Source organism: Dipodomys ordii, unplaced genomic scaffold (genome assembly GCF_000151885.1).
Source record: "Dipodomys ordii isolate 6190 unplaced genomic scaffold, Dord_2.0 Scaffold88, whole genome shotgun sequence".
Lineage (NCBI taxonomy): Eukaryota > Metazoa > Chordata > Mammalia > Rodentia > Heteromyidae > Dipodomys > Dipodomys ordii.
In genome coordinates this window covers 3,426,175-3,451,999 of record NW_012267304.1, presented here as the reverse complement: position 1 = coordinate 3,451,999, position 25,825 = coordinate 3,426,175, and the positions used below count along the sequence as shown (strand labels likewise).

The 25,825-nt window shown below is 38.7% G+C and overlaps 1 protein-coding gene across 1 annotated transcript in view; it reads right to left on the bottom strand.

Moving 5' to 3' along the window:
* Vsig1 (V-set and immunoglobulin domain containing 1) overlaps positions 1-7,314 on the bottom strand; it is a 32,848-nt gene extending 25,534 nt beyond the window's left edge. The window contains exon 1 of the mRNA XM_013025842.1: positions 7,263-7,314. Coding sequence (XP_012881296.1) covers positions 7,263-7,314 — 52 coding nt within the window. The remainder of the gene's footprint in view (positions 1-7,262) is intronic.
* Between the last annotated feature and the right edge of the window lie 18,511 nt (positions 7,315-25,825).

Below are 25,825 nucleotides of genomic sequence, written 5' to 3'. Positions count from 1 at the left end.
GAAATAACAAAATGCTGAAATAAGGATACAGATACCCATTGTAACAATGAGATGTACAAGACACTATGTTGAAAATGAACTTTACACCCTTGGGGGAGTAGGAGTACTTTACACCCTTGGGGGAGTAGGAGTTGGAGAGGTGGGGATGAAAAGGATGGTAAGGGAAAAATAAAGGAGGGGGTAACAATGTTCGATAGAAAATGGACTCATTATCTTGCTCATGTAACTCTAACCCCTCTGTACAGTATCTTTAATATATATATATTGGGGTGTGTGTGTGTGTGTGTGTATATATATATATATATATATATATATATATATACATACATATAAACTAATTCTCAAAATAGTTTTCTCTAGCTTTCAGGGCTGAAACAAGGAAAATCTCAGGCAAACTGGGGTGATCTGATCTCTAACACCATGCATGGGGTGGGACATTGAAAGATCAACATTATATTCATAAAAAATAATAGCCCCACATTAATTTTCTTTTGCACTCTCATCCTCTAATGAGTATACATGAGTATACAAAATCGACATGACTAATAATAATGTCAGTCCACTTTCTAATGTTTAATGCAAGATATTCTTATATACATTTTTAACTTTTTTCCATTTTAATTTCCCAGTAAATATAGCTAGAAATAACTCACATACAGGAAATGTTTGTGAGATGCTTAATAATTTTTTGGTCTGTGCTAGATTGAACATAAGGCCTTGTGCATCCTAGGCAAGCTCCCTAACACTAGGCTCTATTGCCACCCCTCTGTTACTGATTTCTAGCTTGATCCAATTATGATCAGAGAACATACTTCTTATTATTTCAATTATGTTTCACTTTAATTAACTATATTAATTACATTTTAATTTTAATTATTTTCAATTATATTTACTTTTCTTGGGTTTTATGGCCAAGCTCAAGGTCTTTTTTTGTTAACATTCTATAGTAGCTTGGCATGTTCATAGGTGACATGTCCTATAACAAGAGATAGGATTTTAAAACAATGTGACTAAGCCAATAGAGATGCTATTCACAATAGTTCACTTTCTTTTGATATTCTGTCTAACAGAGTTATTAGTTTCTGAGTTTTTGAGATTCTTTACTATATCTGGATTTTCCTCTTTCTCATTTAAACCCTACCAGTTTTGTTTGAATCTGCTGTTTTATGTGGTCACATGAAGAATCATTAGGCTCTCCTGTTGGATTGATTCTTTTATCTTTAGGGAATGTGTATGCAGTGTGTGTGTGTGTGTGTGTGTAGTAGTAGTAGTAGTAGTAGTTTCCTTTGTTCTTAAATCTACTTTATCAGATATATAGCTACCCTAGGTTTTAGAAAAATGTTTATACAGTATATATTTTTCTATCCTTTTTACATTCAGTCTACTTATATCTTTAAATTTAATGTGAATTTCTTTGGATCTATATAATTGTAGTTATAGCCAATGTGACTGCATTTAATAAGTAATTATTGGAAGGTTAATTCCTAAGTATGCCATTTTATTATTTGTTTTCCATTTGTTTCCTTTGGTTCCTGCCTTGTTATTGGTCACTTGAACATTTTTATGCCAACAATATTCATCTATGTATTAATGTAAGTATCTTTGCATAGTTTTCATAGTGGTTGCTCTGGGCATTACAATATTAATATATGAGTCATAACAGTCTATCCGTATCACTATTTCACCACTTTGAGAAAAGTGTACAAACCTTTTTTCATTTAAGTCCATTTACCTTCTCTACTTCTAAATTTTATTCTTCTGATTATAAGAATGCTATTGGAAGCTGGGCGCTGGTGGCTCACGCCTGTAATCCTAGCTACTTAGGAGGCTGAGATCTGAGGATCACGGTTCAAAGCCAGCCCTGGCAGGAGAGTCTGTGAGACTCCTATCTCCAATAAACCACCAGAAAACCGGAAGTGGCACTGTAGCTCAAGTGGTAGAGTGCTCGCCTTGAGCTGAAGAGCTGAGGGACAGCACCCAGGCCCAGAGTTCAAGCCCCAGGACTGACAAAAACAAAAAAACAAAAAAAAAGAATGCTATTGGAGCTGGGAAGTTGGCTCAGTGGTAGAGTGCTTGCCTTGCATGCATGAGGCCCTGGGTTTGATTCCTCAGCACCACATAAGCAGAAAAAGCAAGTGGTAGAGCACTAGCCTTGAGCTGGAAAGCTGAGAGACAGCGCCCAGGCTCAGAGTTCAGGCCCATGACCGGCAAAAAAAAGAAAAGAATGCTATTGGGATTTTCTGGTTTTGTTTTTGTTTTGTGCTGGTCCTGGGACTTGAACAGAGGACCTAGGCATTATCTCTGAGCTTTGTTTTGCTCAAGACTACTGCTCTACCACTTGAGCTCAATTTCCAGTTTTTTGTTTTTGTTTTTGGTTTTTGGTTAATTGGAGATAAGTCTCAGGTCTCTGACTTCAAATCACGACCCTCAAATCTCAGCTTCCTGAATATCTAAGATTACAGTTGTGAGCCACCATTGCCCAGCTAGAATGATATAGTTTTTGTTTCAATCCTCACATGATTTGTGAAAAAAAAAAGTGAGAAATATGTTGATGAACTCAGTCAGAGAACAAAAATGACAAAAAATGGAATTTATATCTGGTGAAACTATTCTTTGAGAATTAAAAAAAAACAGATTCCCCATCAACAGAAAACAAAAAGATTTGTAACTTACTAAAATACACTTAAGGAATTGCATCAAACATAAACGAAATTACTAGATAAGCTCACCTAACGCTGTAACACTACCTACTTCGGAGGCAGGTGTTAGGGGATCATAGTCCCCAGCCAGCCTGGGCAAAAAGATGGTCACAAGACTCCATATCAGCCAAAGGCTTGGTTATAGTGAGCATCTGTTATCCTAGCTACAAGGGAAGCACAATAGCGAGGCATAGTGACACATACCTATCATCCCGGAAATAAGGGGAAGCACAAGTAGAAGGATTGTAGCCAAGGTAGGCTTGGGCATAAAGTGAGATCCTACCTTGAAAACTAAGGCATGACTCAAGTGGTATAGTGCTTGTCTAACAAGTACAAGGCCAGTTCAATCCCCAGTACTACACAGACATATAGATAGATGATAGATGGATAGATGATAAAGTAAATGATAGAATAAAGGTTCTTGTAGCATGAGGAATACAGAAGGAAAAAATGACTATATACTATAGACAATGTTGAAGAAGCCAGACACCATCTCTATCTGCCATATCAATAACTAGAGAAATAATACAATGATGAGGAAGCCAGACACTATCTCTGCCTGCCATCTTAATGCACTGGGAAGCCATTTATAGCACAGACCAAAATGGAGGGAAATGATAATCAACAACTTGAGAATGACATCTGGTTCAAACATTTTCCATTATATTTTAAAATAACATTTTATTTTAAAATTAAAACATACATGGGCTGGGAAGGTGGCTCAGTGGTAGAGCATGCCTTGCATGCATGAGGCCCTGGGTTTGATTCCTCAGCACCACATAAGCAAAAAGAAAAAAGCCAGAAGTGGCGCTGTGGCTCAAGTGGTAGAGCGCTAGCCTTGAGCTGAAGAGCTGAGGGATAGCGCCCAGGCCCAGAGTTCAGGCCCCATGACCAGACCCAAAAATAAATAAATAAATAAAAATTAAATTAAATTAAAACATACAAATGTATTAACTAATTTGAGATCTGCAAACTTAGTAATATCACATTAGATTTCAAATTGGAACTTCAAATTTTAAAGTGAGACAATATATATTTTTAGCTATTCTTTTCTTGCTCAAATTCCCAATACTAATCTATAATTCATTCTTTTTTTTTGTATATGTGTACCAGTCCTGGGGCTTGAACTCAAGGCTTAGATACTGTCCCTGAGCTTTTGTGCTCAAAGCTAGTGCTCTATCACTTAAGCCACAGCTCAACTTCCAGGTTTTTTTGGTGGTTAATCGGTGCTGTGTCTCACGGACATTTCTACACAAACTTGCTTTGAAATGTGATCCTCTTATCTCAGCCTCTTGAGTAGCTAGGATTACAGGTGTGATCCACTGGTGCCCAGTTTATAATTGATCCTTCATTACAATATATTTGTTTACTGTAGCAGTAGTTAATATTGAACTCAAGGCCTTGTGCCTGTTAGGCAGGAACTGTACCACTTATAGGGTCTCACTACATTGAAAACCGTGGTTTCAAAATATATTACTTTTAAATGCACAGTATGTACATAAACAATATTAATGTATTTTTCCAAAAGGTAATGACTGCATATTAAAAGTGCAATTTTGCAAAAGGATTTTTATTTAAATTACTTTTCCTGAATAAGAATTTAAACTGTGACCTCTAAGCAGTCATTGAAAACATTTTCACTAAAATATAAAATTCCACCAGGCATTGGTGATTCATGCCTATAGTCTTAGCTACTGATGTTCTAAGCCAACCCAGGCAGGAAAAGTCTGTGAGACTCTTGTCTCCAATTAACCACCAGAAAACTAGAAGTAGAGCTGTATATAGTAGAACACTAGCCTTGAACATAAAGAGCTCAAGAACAGAGCTCCGGGTCCCGAGTTTCATGACATACATACAGACAGACATACAGACATACACACACATGCATACATACATATATAATTCTATTCTTGGTTTAATCTTAAACATATATACGAAGCTCATTTCTTGATGTCAACACACATTTACTATGTGTCCACCATGTGCCAGGCAGCACGTGTGACACCACTTTCTCTTTAAAACAAGTACAGGTGCAGCATCAAAGTGTACACTGAAAGAAACACTATAAGTTTTTCCACAGCATTACTTGGATCAACTAGGGTCTCCTGAATCACTGAAGTGATCTGATAACTGTAAATGGCAGATATAGCTTACCCAATTCTTCCCTTCTCTGACTTCTCTGCATTTGTAAGCACAGAAACTGGCAATATATTATAGCCTATTCCCATTCCATCTGCCGGCTTTACACATTTAGATATACAGCATATTTTACACATCAAGAAAAACAGTAGTTTCACCAGATATTCAAAAGTATTGGGTACTCTGATTGGGTCTTGTTTTACAAGTCATATGTAAGAACTCAACAGTATATCATTATTTTTTATTATAAAAATTGCATACAACTTGTAATCTCCATTTTTAATGTAATAGACTTGCAGAGGAAAACTGTTAAGAAATTCACCCAAATTTAAGTAGTAGTAGGATTTCAGGGAAATTTTATTTTCTTATTTATATATTTTCATGTTTGCAACCTTTCTACAATGATCATTTATTATGTGTGCCTAATCAGCCAGTAAAATTTTTAGCTATTTTTAGGCTAATTATTTTTAAAATTATCCTAGTCAGCCACTAGTGGCTCATGTCTATAATCTTAGCTACTCAGCAGGCTGAGATCTGAGGATCATGGTTCGAAGCCAGCATAAACAGGAAAGTCCATGTGACTCTTATCTTCAATTAACCAACAAAAAGTCAGAAGTGTAGCTGTAGCTTAAGTGATAGAATGTAACATTGAGGGGAAATAAAAATACTCAGGGATAGCACCCAGGCCCTGAGTTAAAGCCATAGAACTGGCATACACATGTTAAAAAAAATTACCCTTGCCCACATTCCAAACCCTGTGTCTAACATAGGCCAGCTTAAGGCTCATTCAAGGAAATAGGTATTGACTATAGGTATGGTTCCTGAGAGCTGGTGACAAAGCCTGGACTTGACCCAAATGGCTAAGGATTGGAAGAAGAGACAAAGACTTTAACTACTAAAATTACATTTAAATGAATATTCTATGGGGTAAGAAAAATAGTAATGTGTGTCTACGGCCTGTTTAGGTCATGAGATGAATGCAATATTGGCTTCTGATGACTTGACTCCTCCCAATACCTGAGTTTAGAAATTAGAAATGAATGTTCAAACAATTGTTACCAACCACAACATAGTTTTGAAAATGAACATTTTTTTCTAATTGTAAAAAATGTATAGGCTCTGGGTTTGATACCCAACACTGAAAAAAATCAATATACAACATTCCTTTATAAAAACAGGAAATTTTGGGACAGAATATCATAATTATGTAGAAATCTATTGTCTAGAAGTAACCACCATTTGCACATTATCTTTTATTAATTTATTATAGCTGTTTGTGCATCCCACTTTTTCAAATACTTTATCCTAAGCATATTCTTATTTCATTAAATATGCTAGTCAATCTCATTTAGGAATATCTATAATTACTGATAACTTAAAGTATCCTCTGTGTGTGTGTGTGTGTGTGTGTGTGTGTGTGTGTGTGTGTGTGTGTGTGTGTGTGTGTGTGTGTGTGCTAGTCCTGGGGCTTGAATTCACAGCTTGGGTGCTAGTGCACTACCACTGAGCCACAGCTTCAGTTTTGGATTTTTTTGGTGTTTAACTTGAGGTGTGAGAGTCTCACTGAATTTCCTGCCAGGGGCTAGCTTTGATCCATGATCCTCAGATGTCAAACTCCTGAGAAGCTAAGATTACACACACTAGCCACCAATTCCAGCATTAAGATATTCTCCTTTTTTCCATGCAAGGATAATATTTGAGCCTCTACTTCCAGCTTCGTGGCTGGAATAGAACTTCAGTCCTCTGATCTCAGCGAGAAGCTAGGATTACAGGTGTGAGACATGGGTGACTGGCTTAAAATAGCTTGACAAACACTATTATTGTATCTATCATAGACATAGCCTTATCATAAGGAGAGATTGGTATTTGAAAAAAAAAAGCCCAAAGATTTTCTGTATTAATCGTCTCTCCTGAGTGTAATGTTAGGATTTTAAATTTAAAAAAAAATTTATTCTCTACACATTCCCTACAACCACCCATATTATACACATTGATAAAAAAGCCCACAAAATATAAAATATAATCTTAGTTTGGAAAAGCACAACTCTCAAGAAATATAATACAATAAAACACTTCACATATCTCTATTCTTCCCACATTTATGTCTGGCTCGAACGCAGGCTCTACCTGATGTAACAACAGAATACAATCATCACAAAGAGCTTAGAAGAAACACTGAAGTAAAACAGAAACTCCCTTGCTGAGAAAATGCATTTGTTCCCCTTTGAAACAACACAATATTAATACAGTCTTGCCTCCCAAATATCAGTATGACACAATTCGCTAAGCAAGAATTCTACAAATGACTCAATATACTAGTCACGAGTCCTTTTAAGCCTAGGAGAGAAAAAAAATTCTATATAAGAGTTTGTTATTTCAGTCTAAAACAAAACTCCATTTCCAGTTTAGAGTTTCTTTTCTTACCTATAAGGCAGCTTAGGATGAGGAAGAATTTCCAAAATGCAAACACCATCATGTAGAGTTCTTAGTGGAGAGCAACAAGTGCCTGTGTCTCGCCTCGACTAAGTCAAGTCTCCAACTGGCTTCTTCAATCACACCGAGGTTTGCCAGGCTTATCTTCTGGGCATCACGGAGCAAATATGCTTCCTCAGGCTTACTTATTGGGTACAGAGCTTTCTCAGAGCTGCTTTGTATTTCTTTGCAACAGTTTTCAAGGGGTGTGTCTCTGATATATTTGCTACTGTGTTAATAATAAACCCATGTATTTAAATTCTTCAAGCTCTTTATACACAGATTCTCTGAGTCTCATTGTTTCAACTCAATCTTTTAAAAAATTGTACAAGGAGGGGTGAAGACACAGTTTGAATAAAACCTATGCAAATAAAGGCTGACAATGCTAATTAATTTCAAATATTTCCATGAAAATCTTGTAACTGATTTACCTCTTTTCACTAATTAGGCTAGTAAATTGATGATACGATGTTTCCTGGGGAGATGGGGTTTTCAGGAGGGGCACAGGAGATTTGAAGCAAATAAAAAGGATTCATTTCTACACAAACAAAACCTGAATATGTCACTTTCTGATTTGAAGACCTGACAATTGTTACTAATCTCCACAAAAATTGACAATACAATGAATTGCATGCATTTGTTTCCCAAGTTAGAAACTTTATAACACTTATACCCTACCCTGATTTTATAAAATGATATTAGTAAATAAATGCTTCAAAACTTCCATTAGATTAGTCTGAATTTTTTTCAAAATAAGCTTCCTTAGTAGATGGGATAGGGTTTCTTTAGAAGTGGAGGTTTACTAGGAGGGTAGAGAAGACTGCATAGGTGGGGAGCCTTCCTGAGTTCCTATCAAAATCCAGTTAATGTGAGCAACTTAAAGGCCTTTGACTATTCCCTATCTCTAGATCCTGTTGTTTCCATGTCAACACTCACTCTCACATGGGTCCCTTCCTCAATCTTCTTCTTCCATTGTGATCCAGATACTCAGCACCTCACCTCTGGCTTAACTATAACCGCTTCCTAAATGGTCTGTCTACCTGACTTCTTCCTTCATCTTGTATATCAGTCACAGACCAATATTCTAATTAAATATTCTAACTAAATTAAATTAAATAAATTAAATATTCTAAATAAATAATATTCTAACAGACCAATGTTCTAATTAAACTTTTTTTCAATAACATCCATTATAGACTTTTCCCAGCAAGTCCAAAGTCCTACATCTGCATTCTCAGCCTTCCATGATCTGGTCCTCTCCATGTTTAAACTTTAGCCACATTCAATTATCCACCTGAAAAATGTTGCCAAGGTTTATCACTCAGTCTTTAATCACAGGAAATCACACATTTCAAATGATGTGCTTTAATGTACAGGAAATTTTCATTTCTTTTAAATTAAGAACCCACCTTAATGAAGAGAAGCTAATTTCCCCTTGATTGTCTTTTTCACAATGTCTCAAACAAATCCCGACATTCTAAAACACTTAAGCAAAATACCTAAACTGCCTCTATGCAAAACCTATCAGGGGCAGGAGGGATTCCATTATAACAAATTCTAAGAGATCACCTGAATTTTTATATTAATTGACTATTTGTTTAAAGAAGTAGGTAATTAACTGGCACATGAAATATCGACCTTTATAGTTTTAGAAGGCTTTATACTTTTTAAAACTATTTTTCTATTTTACCTTCATTACTGTCCAATAAAATAAATAGGACAGGTGTAATCTATGTTTTCTCTGTAAGAAAAAAGTCAGAAATGTCTTTTTCCCAAGGCCACAAGCCACACATTGGAAACTTCAGTGTCACAGTGTGATTGGAGTGCAACAAATAAGCTACAGCCTCCAAGATTCTCCCTTGGGAACTTCCAGAAATATGTGACATTTGATTTCTTTTTCTTTTTTTAACACCTAAAAATTACAAAATTAATACAATTGTAAGGCAAAAAGATTTCATAGAACTAAGAAGTATTTAGAGGGGAGAAAAAGTCCAACATTATAGTTTGATTTTCCTGTTAAAAAGCATTTCTGTTATTCTGTCATATCCAACAACATTTGCAGTTCCACCTTATTTTAAAGCTGCATAGTATTTCATAGCATGGGTTAAATGCACATTCACAAATTCATCTACTTAAGAATTAGTACTTACCGGATGCTGGTAGATCATACCTGTAATTCTACTTCCTTGGGAGGCTAAGACCCCAAGGACTATGTTACAAATCTTATCCAGACCGAAAAGTCTGTGAAATTCTGTCTCTGATTAGCCAACAAAGTGATGGACTGGAGGCATGGCTCATAGAGTGCCAGCCATAAGAAAGCAAGCTAAAGGAAGAGCATTAGGCCCTTAGTTCAAGCCCCAATGCCAACCCACACAAAAGAGGGGGGGAAGAAATAAAATGCAATTATAAAGAGATTACTTTGTTTGTGTGACTTGGGAGCTGGCTCAGAAGGATATCTAGGCTCTAGAAGAGACCAATATCATTATTGTGGCACCAACATGACACAGAAACAGAGTCAGAGTCAAAAAGAATGAGTCAGAAGATCTGGAACTAGAAGCTTTCCATATATGTTTTTTGATCATCAAAATAGTCTTTGTGGAAAACTGCAGTTTATTGGACTTCTTTATGTACATTTTGTAGTTTAGTATGATGTTAAAAGTCTTAAATTACACATGAATGGGCACCATCTAACCAGTATTCAGTATCTAAATATTTTGTTTCTGTTATGATGGTTCCAAAGAGGATTCAAAATGCCTTAAGAGAATCACAGCACCAATCCTTTTTCCAACATCCTGCTAGGATTATCTTTTGATCAACCCTACCAGTTCTTCAAACTCTTAACTCATATATATCACTGTCTGTTTCCAAACTTGTGCTCCTTACCTAGCATTGTTGCTCATGCCTCCATTATAAGTTTCCATTGGGACATTCTTTATTTTCCCTTCATTCCAACTCTTTTGAGAATAGTTCTGAAACCTCTCTTCAGTCCATCTTCTTACCATCGCCTATGCATACTCTCTAGTTCAGCTTCCAATATCTCTCATTTAGATTTACTATACCTTCCTAGCCTATCTCCTAGCCTCTAATAACCACTTCCCCTCTCTCAAATCTGTCCTTTGTAACCCTATCAGACCATTTCTCCTAAAGTCCAATTTGGACATTCTTTTGTTCAAAAATCTTCCACAACCCCATCACCTTTAGCAATAGATACAAGCATTTTTATCTGGCATTCAATTGATAGACTGCTTTTTCTGTTCTACTTGCTAATTATTTGCAACAAGGAATGTCTGAGCTGGCAGAAGACTTACAAGTGATTTCCAGACAAAACTGAATCGTCACCTTAACGTAGACCTCAGTTTTCTACCCCTGTGCTTCTGCATCTATCTGCTATTTTCTTCTCGATTACATACCAACCAAGCCTAATTGTTAACAAATATATTCATCTTATTTGCTGCTCACAAATACTAAGATCTCTATGGATTCTTTATGGAGCCTTACCCAATGTGCTCTCACGTTTGTAGACTCAGTTATGATCTTTCACATGGTTCTTAAAGTATATCTTAGCCAAGCACCAGTGGCTCATACCTGTAATCTTAGCTACTCAAGAGGCTGAGATCTGAGGACTGTAGTTTGAAACCAACCTGAGCAGGAAGAGACTGTGAGACTCTTACTCCAATTATCTATCCAAAAAATCCAGACATGGAGCTGTGGCTTATGTGGTAGAGCACAAAAGCTCAGGGACAGAGCCCAGCTGCTGAGTTCAAGCCCCAGAACTAGCACAAAAATGTATGCCTTATCTTTTGTAGATTTGTCCTCTTTATGTCTTCAAGACTGCAAGCTTCTAAGGAGGAAGGAGGGGATGAGGACTGGGTGATTTTATGCACTTACATGCTTTTTTTTAACTGTATTTTTTGTCTTTTCTTTTTTGGTACTGGGGATCAAACCCAGGATGTTGTACTTGCTAGGCAAGCGCTTTGCCACTGAGCTATATCCCAGCCCAGCACTTACATGCTTGTTTGAGGTGAGGCATTGTGCTAAGAGCTTTAAACATTATCCAACTTAATATTCCTCACAGCCTGTTGAGGTAGGTAGTGTTATTGTTCTCCTTTTGTAATTAAGGAAATTGAACTACAGAAAAATTAAGCAATTTGCACAAATGTCTTAAATGACAATAGGTGGACTCAGGACTCATATTTTTACCCCTCTTAGCCTATCTCAAATATCCCTATTATATCGCTTGTTGTCTTACTTCATATGCACACTTAGATAGTGTTCTATACTCCTTAGAGTACACCAAATGTTGTACCTTTCAGTTTTCTATTCCTATTCTTTACTGTATAAAGCTAGTGAGCAGCTATTTTCTATCTTGTGTTACCAGCCCCCTGTTGTAAAAGGACTCCCAGTCATCCTTTCCGAATATGGCTGCTATTGATTAAAACTTTAGTTCCCCAGTAGCCATCTTCTTGCTAAAACTGAGGCACAGAAAAATATTTAGATTATATGAACACCAGAGCCAGGACCTCTGGAGCATATGCTCTTAACTTAAGGCTAACTTACTGCTGCTTTAAGAACCCGGTAAGTGCTGAACAAATGTTTGGCTAATCCACTTTTCACACTCATGGCATCTATTTTGTATGCTAGCAGTCATGTACATGCATACAGTCTTATATATTTGTTGAAAAACAAACCTAAACCATATTACCAATATTAACAATAACAACCAAAATCTTCCTTATCCAAGGTTAATACTGAGTTGCCTTGAAAAAAAATAGAAAAGAGAAGCAGTCCATATTTCTACAATTCTCTAAAGAGCTGGAAACTACTTTAAAAAGTGGAATCCTCCAGTGAATTCTCTGTTGGTAAGCATGACAGTACTCCCATTGTCCTGCATACCCACATATAAAGACCAGAGTTTCTCTCAGCAGTGAACTGGTATGCACATGCATCCTTAAATAAGGCTTCTACATATCTTATTAAAAGTCTTCCAGAAGCTTCTAGAAAAATGCCAGAAGGGGTCTCAGTAGGTCTATTGAAGCAGGGGCATTTTAGGAGTATATTTAAGGAAGACCAAGAAGGGTCTTCTCCACTTGAATTTGGGAAATCCTTCTTTCATGTCCTAAAGAGAACACCAATGAAGAAACTTCTCCTTTAGTAAATCAAGTTTTAACAATAAGTATGAGTCAGCTTTCATTGAGTAGCCTGGGATTGCTTACCTAGTGATAGTAGCAAGGCTGGAAAGGGTTAGTACCAGGAACTCCATGTTAACTGATAATGTGACTCAACTTGCTGTGTACATTAAAATGTTTGGGGAAGCCTACTCCTAGGCAATTTGTGTTGACGCACTGTACAAACACATGTCATAAAGTCTGCTTTGAAAAACTTCACATGTATGGGCAGTTACACAGTGCCCATGTGTACACACACACACACACACACGCACACACACACATGCACACACACATGCACACACATTTGTATTCAACCCAAAGACATCCTAGGTCCTCCAGCTCCTTCCATTCAGGAGATGTCAAACTTGACCTAAACTATGCGAAATCACACTCTATTACATTATTCTAGGGCCCTGTTTTTTGTGTGTTGCATCCAACATTCACTAAAAATATACCTGAGAGAAATTAGCCTAAAAACCAGAGATTTTGATACTAAAGTTGAGAGATGAAGCATTGCATACCTGCCCTTACTGGCTAATGTTACCTGTGACATAGTGAAGCTGAAAACTTACCAAATGACAGGCCCTGGATTAAGTATTTTGCAATAATCCTATGAAAGATGTATTAGTTATACTCATCTATGGATGCAGAAAAGGAAGTTCATGAAGCAAATGACTTGCTATGGTCTCATAGCTTTTAATTGTCAGAACCAGGACTTAGATCTAAGCTTCAAAATCCATATCAAGATGTAAGAAGACCTCCTGGCATTGGCCAAAAGATGGTAAAATGCATAGTCAACACATACCAACTTTCCAGGCTCATGTTCTTTCTGAGAAACCAAGAAAATACAAAACAAAAATTAAGAAAGAATCTAGAATTATGAAAGACTGTATTAGGTGATATAGACAACAAATAAATGCAAGTACATGCTGGGCACTGGTGGCTCATGCCTGTGATTCTAGCTACTCAGGAGGCTGACATCTGAGTATCACAGTTCAAAGCCAGCCCAGACAGAAAAGTCCATGAGACTCTTATCTTCAGTTAACTACGGGAAAACTGGAAGTGGCACTATGGCTCGAAGTGCTAGAGCTCTAGCCTTGAGCAAAGAGCTTACAGACAGTGCCCATGCTCCAAGTTCAAGCCCCATGCCTAACAAAAGAAAGGAAGAAAGAGAGAGGGAAGGAAGGAAGGAAGGAAGGTGGGAAGGATGGAGGGAAGGAAGGAAGGAGGGAAGGAAGGCAGGAAAAAGAAAGGAAGAAAAAAAGACATGCAAGTACAAATAAATTCTCATTACTGGGTGAATTAATTGGGGCCTATTAGAAGCAGAAAGGAATGCTAGTAGGATTTGAGCAAGATTTCAAAAAATGATTCGTAATAATTGTATATATTTATGATGTACAATTGCTATTTGTATCTATGGATTCAATATGTAATGATCCAAGCAGAGCTGGGTTTTTGAAGGTGAAGATTTAGAATGGAAAGAGATAGGTGGCATATCAGAGGGCAATAATGACAGAAAAGCAAAGAACTAGATTGTTTGTAAGGAAAGGCCAGATGGAAACCATCATTGATACTATCTTAATAGGAAAGAGTTGTTAAGATGTGAGTTAGACATGAAGGAAGTCACAAAATGTAGGCAGGGAGACAAGGAGAACACAGTGAAGTAAAATTCTATTGGATTTGGTTTAAATCAGACAAAGCAAACAAAAACCTTGGTTTAGGGTTTGTTTTGGTTTAATTTTTAAAAATTTTGCTTATTTGTGTATATATTTGTTGTTAGCACTGTGTGTACTTTGCTTTTCCTAACTTTGATTTGCTCTTGTAATTGTTCTTTTTCCTTCATTCTTCCATCCCTTCCTTCTTCCTTTCTTCCTTCCATCCTTCTTTCCTTCCTTTCTGCCTTTCTTTTCATCTTTTTTTTAATACTGGAGTTTGAACCCAGGACTTCATGATCATTAGGCAGGTACTCTGTTGTTTGAGTCACACCTCCAGCCCTTTTTGTTCTGGCTATTTTTGAGATAGTGTTTTGCCTTTTTGCTCAGGCTTGTCTGGACCAAAATCTTTTTGTTTATACTTTCACAGTAGCTGTAATGACAGGCATACACTACCATGCCAAGTTTTTTGTGTGTGTTGAGATGGAGTTTATGAACATTTTGCCCAGACTGACTGGGAACCATGTTCCTCTCAATCTCAACCCGTTATATAGCTGGGATGACAGGTACATATCACATAATTTTTTCACCAGACGGGCCTTGAACTGTGATCCTCATAAGTTTTGTTTTCTTTTTTTGTTTTTCTTTTTTTTTTTCTTGTCAGTCATGGGGCCAGGGCACTGTCCCTCAGCTCTTCAGCTCAAAGCTAGTGCTTTACCATTTGAGCCACTGTACCACTTCTGGCTTTTTCTGCTTATATGGTGCTGAGGAATCGAACCCAGGGCCTCAGGCATGCAAGGCAAGCACTCTACCACTGAGCCACCTTCCCAGCCCCTCAGAAGTTATTAATTACAAAATACCAATATCAAAATATGGGAAAATTTTAATATTCGGTCTTATAAAGATCTGTCTACCCTGAGCTACATCCACAGCCTGAGATCTTTTTCCTAAAAGAAAAAAAAAATGGAGTTATCCATGCAGAATGCAGTCTGACAGTGAGTGAGGATAGCTGGGTGGTAGCTACTGCATTCTGAAGGGGACAGGCCCTTTGCTCCCACAGATCCCACCTCTCTCTACTGCCTATATGTAACCAGCCCATGCTTTGTAATTTTGAGAGTCCTGGCTTCAAGTAAAATGAACTTCCTGGTTTTTATTACGCCTCTATACTTGGAAAGAATGTTCAAAAGAAGCAATCTAACCCTAGAACTCTGGCCAGGCTGTTTATAGGCTGTTCTAATCCTTAGAAGGTAAGAGAAAGCTCTGTCCAACTCCCTCAGCTGAGTTCCCTCCTTCACCTCAAGTAGTAAGCCTCCCTACCCCCAAAGTTTCGTTCATGATCTCCTGGCTTCATGTCCAGTTCAGTACTTCAGATGCGTTGCCAACCCCCCCCCCCCACACACACACCAGGGCAGGGGGATTTAGGATTCCCACAATCCTTTGCAGGGCACTGCCATTGACACTGAAGGAATCTTAGAGCTGAGATCAGCAGAATAAGAACCTGCAGCCTTCTTCTAAGTTGCTGGGCCTTGACAAGTTATATCCTCTTCCTTGTACTTGTTTAGTAAATTAAACCGTGCCTCATGGTCCAAAATTTCCACAGCTCATTAATCACAGTTAGCTCTAGTCTAAGTTATAGGACCCTCCCAGTTTGTTTTTAGAGCCACTAACTTTTAACATGTTCCTAGGCAGTGAACTTTCTATCCCCTGAATATGTCTCCTCAGCTTTTCAAGGATACTCAGTAGTGACTCCTACTCTGAAAAAAATCCTTCTTGTGTGTGTGTGTGTGTGTGTGTGCGCGTGCGCGCGCGCGTGTGCACACGCGCGCTCGCGCGCCAGTCCTGAGGCTTGAACCCAGGGCCTGGGCACTGTCCCTGAGCTTTTGTGCTTATGGCTAGTGCTCTACCATTTGAACCAAAGCTCTACGTCTGGTCTCTTGGGTAGTTAGTTGGAGAAAAGAGTCTCCGGGACTTTCCTGTCCTATGCTGGCTTCGAACTGTGATCCTCCAATCTCATCCCCTGAGTAGCTAGGAGGCATAAGCCACTGGTGTCTGGCCAAGGAAGTCTTTCTTTTTTGCTCTCTAGGAGGATGAATGAATGTAGGTGGTGTGGGCACACACCTGGCTCCTATGTGTTACCCCTGGATATGGTGTCTATCTTTGTGAAAAATGACTAACAATGGGAATGTCAGGAGATGCAGGAGAGAAACCATGGAGGGGAAAGGTTAGGAGAAAAGATTTTGAGGTCCAGTAAAATGCCACCATCTGTTCTGCTATTGAACAAGCAGCCCCCGCTATGCTTACCCATGAGTGGAGCAGAACCAGGAGGGACACAAAAGGCCCACTTCTGGGCTTGGACATCAGGGGCACATTGTGCAGAAAGAGTTGAGCTGATAGCACTAGAACACAGAGACCAGCTCCTTTGTTTCCCAACAGCCTGAGCTTGCCCTAGGTTTCTAGCAATTGAGTAGGATGTGATCTCCTGACTTGCTGTAACTTACTGTGAAAGGGAGAGGTGTAGTGGTGGGAAACTTGAGACTTGTTCTACACAGCAGTGTATCGGATGAATAAGAGCTTCAGAGCCTTTCCAACTGGGTGGAGGTGTGCAGCCTGTTCCAAGCCCCAACCAGCAGGAAAGAACTTTGGCCAATCTCCATGAGCTCATGACCCTCCCAAGGCAAATAATCCCTGCTTTGCTATGGGATCTACATCTGAGAGCCTATGGAAAGAGTTCTGAGTAAGGAGACAGCTAAGGGAAGTGCATCTATAAAAAAGATGTTTAGACCTATACATATCTCCCCGGAGTGGTAACTATTCACCCCCAAAAAGGCTGAAAGTCCTTCTGTCATTATTCAGTGAGCCTATGTGTTTAATCGCAAGTAGGTTGAAGAACTTCATGGTCTGGCCCTCAATGGAGACTCTCTGATCAAATTTCCTACCTCTCTTCTTTTTCTCACTCTTTTGAAGCCACTCTGCCCTCTTTGGTATTCCTCAAACATGAAAAGAATAAGCCAATCTCAGGGCCCTTTGTATTTGGTGTTCCTTCTACCTGGTATGTTCTTCTGAAGCTATCTTTATGCTGTGCTCCTTTCGTTCCCTCAAGTCTTCACTCAAATGACACTGTCTCAGAGATTCCTACCCCAATTATCCTCTCAGAAAGTGTGCCTATCAATTCCTAGTCTTCTATACAGATACTATTTTCTCCTTGTAACCATGATTGCCATTTTACATCATATTGCATATTGTACTTAGTATCTTCCTGCACTAACGTATGAGTCTGTGAGGGTAGGAAACTTTGGCATGATTCATCCTGTATCTCTATCACCCAGAACATAATAGGTACTCAATAAATATTTACAGAATAAATGGATGAATGGATAGAGAAAAGGGTTTCCATATATTTTAGTCCTTCTTTACAAATAGCATATGATCCATATATTCAATTATTTTTTCATTTTTCCAAATATTTCTTTCATGCTCTTATGACTCAGGTTCTCCACTTAGTTCAATAGAAAAGAAAAAATGAGTAAATACAAAATTACAAAAATAATACAGTAAGCACTAACCAAGCTTTCTGGAAAGAATTAGAGAAGGGTTTTCAAAGGTGATGGTCTATGAAGAATAGAAGATGCTTATTAAGAGGAAAATCAAAGCTAGGATGAAGAGAACAAAACTTGAAGCAGAAAGAACATGTGCAAGGACATGGTTCATCTGGCCAACAGCTTTGCCATGTTGAGCCACTGAACATTGAAGAAGCAGAGATGTAGATAGAAACATAGCTGGAGTCTAAGCAAAGACCTTTGTTTGAGAGCCTGGCCTGCAGCTCTTACTCATGAAGTGTACATTCCAAGACCTCCAATGGATGCCTGAAACCATGGATAATAGTGACCTTTACTGTTATGGTTTGGATACGAAGTGTCTTGCATGTGTAAGTGGCTTATTATCAACAGTGTTAGAGACTTAGTAGATCCCATTGTCGACAGTTGACTAGATCATGAAGGCTCTAGCTTAAAGAATAGATTAAGTCCTTTGGTAGATTCATAATCTTATGGCATTTGGGGGAGATGAGTAAACAGATGAGACCCAGATGGAGAAAGTAAGTCACTAGCAGAATGTATTCATTGAAAGGATTTATCTTGTCCTTGGCCTTTCCTGTTCAGCTCTCTGCTTCCTGGCTGCCCTTAGGTAAGCAGTTTTCCTCCAACATGCCCTTCCAACATAGGTATTGCTATACTGCATGCTTAGAAACACAGAGCCAAGTGAATATGGATTATAACATCTAAAACCATAAGCCAAAATAAATCTTGTTGTAACCATGAACTCTATAGCCGGAGACCTAACTCTGGGGATTTCAAAATGTCAAGGCAATAACTTGCCCCATCACACCAAATAAAAAGACAAATAGTGGTGACAGGCAAAGATTTATTATGGCCATGGATGTACTATGGGAAGAAGCAAAGGAGGCATTTCATTCCATCTTCAGGGTACAGACATAAGCTTTAGGTTTAAATAGAGGGGAACTGGGATAGGGGTGGGGGAGATGTATATACAACTGAAGAATTTCAGACATAAAAAATGTGACCTGGGCTCTGTTGATTGCTCTCTCTGTGCTGGGTCTACAAATGATTTCAGAGAAATTGTTAATACTGTCATTAGTTGAGGGAAGCAATTTGCTTTCAGTAAGATGATTCTTCCTGCTCCAGATTATAGTCTCATCATTATAAGTAATTGTCTTCATTTGGGGAATGTCTTGTGAGGCTCTACTATTCCTTAGGGGTAGTTTGCAACCCACATCTTAAAGATGTTGATCAGTCCTGTCCTTCTTAGAACAGGTGATTACAGAGAGGTACAGTTATATAAGTTAGATAAAGAGTACATTTGTGTTTGGACAATCCCTTCCCTCGTTTTCTTCCAGTTTTTCCCTCCTATGTCCAGTGAGTACCACTGTTGCATTTGTTCATTCTTTGTCCCTCCATTTCTGTGCCCCCCTTACCAAAACAGATCAACGAACAAACAAGACAAAAGGAAAAGAAAACAAAAACAGCAACAAAGAAAAAAAAACTTCATTTCTATTTTCTGGAGTTCATTTTGATAGATATTATTTCATATGATCAGATGCATATAGGTATTGCATCTTTTTGTTCCTCTTCTAAGAATATCCTCCTTTTGTCTCACTGTGTGTGAATGCCTAGAGACCTACATAATTTAACACAAACTTTTTTTGGTTGGGCTGGCTTTGATTCGCCATCCTCAGATCAATCTCAGCCTCCTGAGCAACTAGGATTACAGCCATGAGTGACCAATGCATGGGAGTAGCTAATATTTTAAAAAGTGAAATAGTTCATATAAATTTCAGAATTCCAGCTTTCCTTAAAATTCCAGAATACCATACCAGGCTAGGCCTTCCTGGCTGTAATTGCCCTCATATGCAGGAGTTCTCCCTATTAAACAAGAATTTTGCTCTCCAGTTTGTCACTGTCCACCCAACTTATCTCACTAATTATAACTAATACCCAACACTAGGTACAGCAGAAAGTAGCAAGGCTAGGGATTTGATTCTTTCTCCTTAAAGCTCACACTCAAGTCCATGAGAAAATCAACGCCTGGCACAAAGAAGGCACTTCATAACACTCTGCAGAGTAAACATGTATATATACATATATGTCATTGTCTCCTACCACTAAGTCTTTCCTTCTGTCTCTCTGCTGGTAAATCTTGCCCTTTCAAAGCTCAGCTCAGATAACTACTTCCTTCATGAAGCCTTTCCCAGTTTCATGTTCCCTTCCAGAGCTGACCTCTTCTGTAGCTATGGTGTGCTGGATATGAGGTAAATGGAACTGAGAGAAGCACTGGAATTGTTCCAGCTGGACTGTAGGTGAAGAATAACATCTGAAGTTTGAACTTTGGAATTTGTGCCTATAAGTAGAATTTGTGCCTATAAGTAGAGACTTCACAAATGGTGGAAGCTGGTAAGAATGTAAAATCTTTCTTCTTTGCTCTTTTCCTTTCTCTCTTCTTTTTTTAATCCCCTCATTCCTTGTACCTTCACTGGCCTTAGACGGTTGATAGATAATCTTTTGAAAGAATACTTTTGACAGCAGCTCAAGTGAGATTATACCAATGATCCTAAGGGGAAAACTCCAGACTTATTACCTATAAAAACCTCAACTGTACTTTGGCTCAAGGAGTCACCTAATGTTGAGGTGCTCATTCTATCATGCACAGAAACTGAATGTACCCTATAACCTCTATTTGAGTCATTTTAACTATTTGCACTTTTCACATCTTGGGTGCTGTGACTCACATTGAGTCTGGAAAGGCCTTGAAGCCAACTGAAATTTCAGGGAAGGCCAGAACAAGCTGAGAAACCACCCTCCCTTTGGAGGCCCTGATTAACCCCCACTTTTGTGCTTTGATAATATTTTTGTTGCAGCACAGAAGCTGCAGATTTTGAAACTTTGAAAGAGTTAAGCTATTGTCTAACTGAAACCATTGCCTCTGTTGTCTTGTCTTTTGGGGGTTTTCCAGCATTTCAGATGCCTGGGAACACAGAATTAGATAACTGCAAAATGGTACATGGCCTTTCTCCATTCTTCCTGTGCTGCATCTTGTTTGTAGTGGGCTAAAAGGCATGACTTTGAGGATAACCATTTTGAACTGCAGTGGTTTATTTGAGAGTTTTTGAGTATATCAAAGCTCATTCACTTACTCATGGGGACTTAGAAAAAAAGGAAATAAGATAGTTGATTTATAATGTGGAACTACTTTACATTGGTATACAATTCAGAAAGATTCCAATGTGTTCAGTCCTCTCTTAGAACTACCTCAGTCTTCTCTCTCCTCGAAGACCTCTTACATGGTACTCCATGCTGGCCTTTTTTCTGTTCTTTCTCCTCTTCTTTTCCTTTCTTAGCTTCTTCTCACTTCTTTTGTCTGTGTCTTAGTCTTGGGACTTGAACTTAGGGCCTTGGCACTGTCCTAGAGCTTTTTTTGGGGGGGGTCCGGTCATGGGGCCTGAACTCTGGGCCTGAGCACTGTCTCTCAGCTCTTCAGCTCAAGGCTAGCACTCTACCACTTGAGCCACAGCTCCACTTCCGGCTTTTTTCTTTTTGCTTATGTGGTGCTGAGGAATTGAACCCAGGGCCTCAGGCATGCAAGGCAAGTGTTCTACCACTGAGCCACCTTCCCAGCTCTCCTAGAGCTTTTTTGCATGAGGCTAGCCCTCTGCCACTTAAGCCATAGCCTCATTTCTGGCTTTTTGGTTGGAGATAAGAGTATCACATACGTTCCTGCCTGGGCTGCCTTTGAACTGCATCCCTCAGATCTCAGCTTCCTGATTAGCTAGGATTACAGGTGTGAGCCACTGGTGCCTTGTCTCCTCTTACCTTTTGAAACTTACTTTCACCCTCTCTCAATATGCAAGTGCCATAGAAATACAGCAAGATGATCTCTGAAGGGATCCCCTCTTTCATTAGCTGAGGAAAACTCCAAACCTGTCAAGCAAGGATGCTAAATATATTTCTAAATTTATGGATCACTTTTTTTTTTGAATCTGGTCGTGGGGCCTGAACTCTGGGCTTGGGCGCTGTCCCTCAGCTCTTCAGTTCAAGGCTAGCGCTCTACCACTTGAGCCACAGCGCCACTTCCGGCTTTTTTCTTTTTGCTTATGTGGTGCTGAGGAATCGAACTCAGGGCCTCAGGCATGCAAGGCAAGCACTCTACCACTGAGCCACCTTCCCAGCCCCTATGGATCACTTTAAAACAAATTTTTAGCTATAGTCAAGGTTGAGTACTAATGTTAGTACTCTGACAACAATAGGCATATTTATCGATGACATTAAATCTGAAATAGCAAAGGCTATTCAAGAAGCATAAAACAGGCTGTCACACCACACCCCTTGCTTTTTTACAAAACATTGAGTACAACATCCTCTAGTAGGTCATTTCGTAAAGAGTATGGAAAGCAAATAGAAAAAAAACTGCAACATTATGTCCTTAGAGCCAATAGATAGAAAACAAAAGCCCCTAAACAAATACTACACAGATACAGGTCCATGTGGAGTGAAAGTCACTGGTCCTACAACTATTCTGCTCTGACATGGAAGCATGACACACACTGGATTTAACAAATGAAAATAAAAGAATTTCAGATAAACAAATAATATTTTAGCATGTATATGTCCAGTGTAATATTTAGTACACATTTACCCTAACAGAAGTTTTGTTGTGAACTTTTTTGGACTTCAGTGTATTAGGGTTTGAATTCAGGGCTTCACCATTGTGAGGCAGGCCTCTCTACCACTGAAATCACACCCTAGCCCTGGTTTTATATTTTTTTTCCTGGTGAGAATAATGTTTTATTTTTAGCGAGAGGAAAACTATGTATTTGGGTATTGTTGTTTTCTTTAAGTAGTTGTACAAATGAGCTGCCATTCACCAAATCAGTTCATGAATACACTGCATCTTGATCAATGTCAACATTCTCACCTACCCCCTTCTGTTACTTAATTTTAGGTTTTATGTGTGTGTGTGTGTGTGTGTGTGTGTGTGTGTGTGTGTATGCCCTTTAACAAAGCAGTTTAGGTGTACAATGCATCTTAATCTGTCATCACTTCAAAATCTTTACCCCCCTTTGACTCATCCCTTCTTTTATATTTCTCAATTTTGTGGTAAATACAATGAATTATTGCCTGCATTCTCTCCCTCTTCTCCACTTCATCGCTCTTTCTCTCCCCCCCTTGGCTCTACCCTCCCCTCTTGCAAGCACCTATTTCCTGGTAATTATTTTGTTGAGATTCTACTCATCAGTCAGAAAGAATGATATTGTAGCATTCATAAGAAATGGAAAGGCTTGGGAAAAATATATTAAGTGAAGTAAGCCAGACCCAGAGAAACATAGATTACATGGTTTTCCTCATTTGTGGTAGCTAGAATGTGCCTATAAATCCACCCAGTATGTTTACTGTGTGAGCAAGTGGTTACAAATGAATTAACTCTAATAATATAGACTCTATGGAGAGTGCAAATAGTGTTATTCGTTTTCTAAAAAGACCTAATTCAAAGCCATTCTAGGCTCTTGAACTTGCCACCTACTTCTGTAAATTTCTGGGTCCATGTTTATTATTATTTGGATGTCCCCTACAAGAATGTCAGAGCTGGATTTTTGAAGATTACTTGTATCAGATTATCTCAATCTTAGAAATACTGACTTTTAGGGTAATGTAATTTGTGTGTGTATGTATGTATTCATGCATGCATGTAAGTGAGGTGTCTTGTGCATCTGTCCTCAACTCATACGATGTCGCTAGCAACCTTGCAGTAATGACAATCAAAATAATTCTAGGAAGTGGCGCTCTGGCTCAAGTGGTAGAGTGCTTTCCTTGATCTGAAGAGCGCAGGGACAGCACCCAAGCTCAGAGTTCAAGCCCCACGACCGACCAAAAAAAAAAAAAAACAGGAAAAGAATTCTACATATTACCAAGTATCTCCATGGGAAACAAAATGGCCCCTTCTTGCTAACCACAGGTCTATAAAATCTCCCAAGCTCTGAAATCTAAGTAGCCATGAATTTTAGGCCAGTAAAAAGGTCTAGGACTCAGGAAGAAGGTGTAAATAAGGGTAAATATTTTACATTTATCAGCCTATGGTGGAAGTTGAAGCCACGACTGTGAATGGGATCACCCATGGACAGTACTAGAAGAAAAAAAATAGAACAGAATCCCAGAGAGCAATGACTTCTCAAGGGAAGCTGAAAAGAAAATCCAAAGAACTAGGAACAATAATACATCTACTCATTAGCATAACTTACTTTCACTTGCCATGTGACCCTGACTAAATTGCTGAACAGTGTCATCTGATTTAAACAAAACTTTATGAATTGGGTATTACCATACTCATTATAGTAAAGAAGAAACTGAGGATTAGAGATAACCTGCTCAAGTTTATTCTGTTGGTTGATGACAGAGACAGGATTTGAATTCAGACTTGTCTTTGAAGTTCACATGCTTCTTGACAAGAAATGTACAAAAGAATAATTCTGGGAGCCAAGGGAGTATCAGAAAGACAGTGACCCATAGGACAGTATCAATCTAAGTCCAGTAGTGTGGACAGCTCAGATAAGTACAGAAAAATACACAGTAAATTAACAACAAGCATCTCATGAGAAACCTTGGTGAAGTTTCCATGGGTGATAGGAGCTCTGGGAATGATAGAAGAGAAAACAGTCGAGATTCTGCACAAAATTTAGATTGGGAGAGAGAGGGGAGGGGTAACTTCAGGAAATGAAAGAATAAACTGCATCTAGGGAGATTCTTTTTTAATTTTTTTTTTGGTCTGGTATGGGGCCTGAACTCAGGGGCTGGGTGCTGTCCCTCAGCTCTTCAGCTCAATGCTAGCACTCTACCACTTGAACCACAGTGCCACTTCCGGCTTTTTTCTTTTTGCTATGTGGTGCTGAGGAATTGAACCCAGGGCTCAGGCATGCAAGGCAAGTGCTCTACCACTGAGCCACCTTCCCAGCCCCAGGAGAGATTACAAACATTGCATCTTTGTAATAAGAAGATTTGTAAGACAATGGTGAATTCACACAAACAAGAAGTAATTGTAGTTCACATTTTTGGCATTTTTTCTCTCTGATCTATCATTCTCTCTCTCTCTCTCTCTCTCTCTCAATCTCTCTCTCTCTATATATATATACTATATGTGCAATATATATATATACTTACATAGATAGATAGATAGATAGATAGATAGATAGATAGATAGATATTGCACGTTTATACAAAAAAAAATGAAGCCAAGCCAAGCACCATTGGCTCACTCCTATAACCCTGCTACTCAGTAGGCTGAGAGCTGAGGATCATGGTTCAAAGTCAGCTCGGGCAGGAAAGTCTGTGAGACACTGCGTTAAAAAAGCCAGAAGTGGAGCTGTGTGGCTCAAGTGGTAGAGTGCTAGTCGTGAGCAGACACAGCTCAGGGACAGAACTCAGGTTTTGAGTTCAATCTCCAGAATTGTCACACAAAAAATCAAAGCCAAAACACAAACACTATTTTGTAACTGGTTTTGCACATATTGTAAACACTTTGGTGTACTGATAAATGTGCTGTGCAAGCATCATGATAATGATCACTGGATATTCTTATGGGCTGTACTGAAATATTTCTTTAGTTTTCAGCATCTCTCTGTTCTTTTTCCTCATCCTCCCTCTTCTGTTCCCTTCTTCCCACTCCTTTGCTTTTCTACTTTTCCCTTTCTTCTCTGTCATCTCTCTACAAGCAATTATACAGTACAGGTATAGTTAATATAGTCAAAATAGACTTAATAATGATTGAAGAAAAACATCAGAGAAAGACTTTTTGAAAGAAAAATCATTTATTGAAGTTGAATGATAATTTAACATGTTTATACCTAGGAGAGACAGAGAGATAGAGAGACAGAGAACATGCTGATATCAGAAGTTGACTCAGGGGTTTATGCTCTAGCTTAGCTTTTTGCTTATGGTGAGGGCTCTAGCATTGAGCCATGCCTCTAGTTCCAGCATTTTTCTGGTTAAATGAAGATAAGAGTCTAGTGGATTTTTCTTTTCTTTTTCTTTTTTTTTTTTTTTTGGTCAGTCATGGGGCTTGAACTCTGGGCCTGGGCGCTTTCCCTCAGCTCTTCAGCTCAAGGCTAGCGCTCTACCACTTGAGCTACAGCACC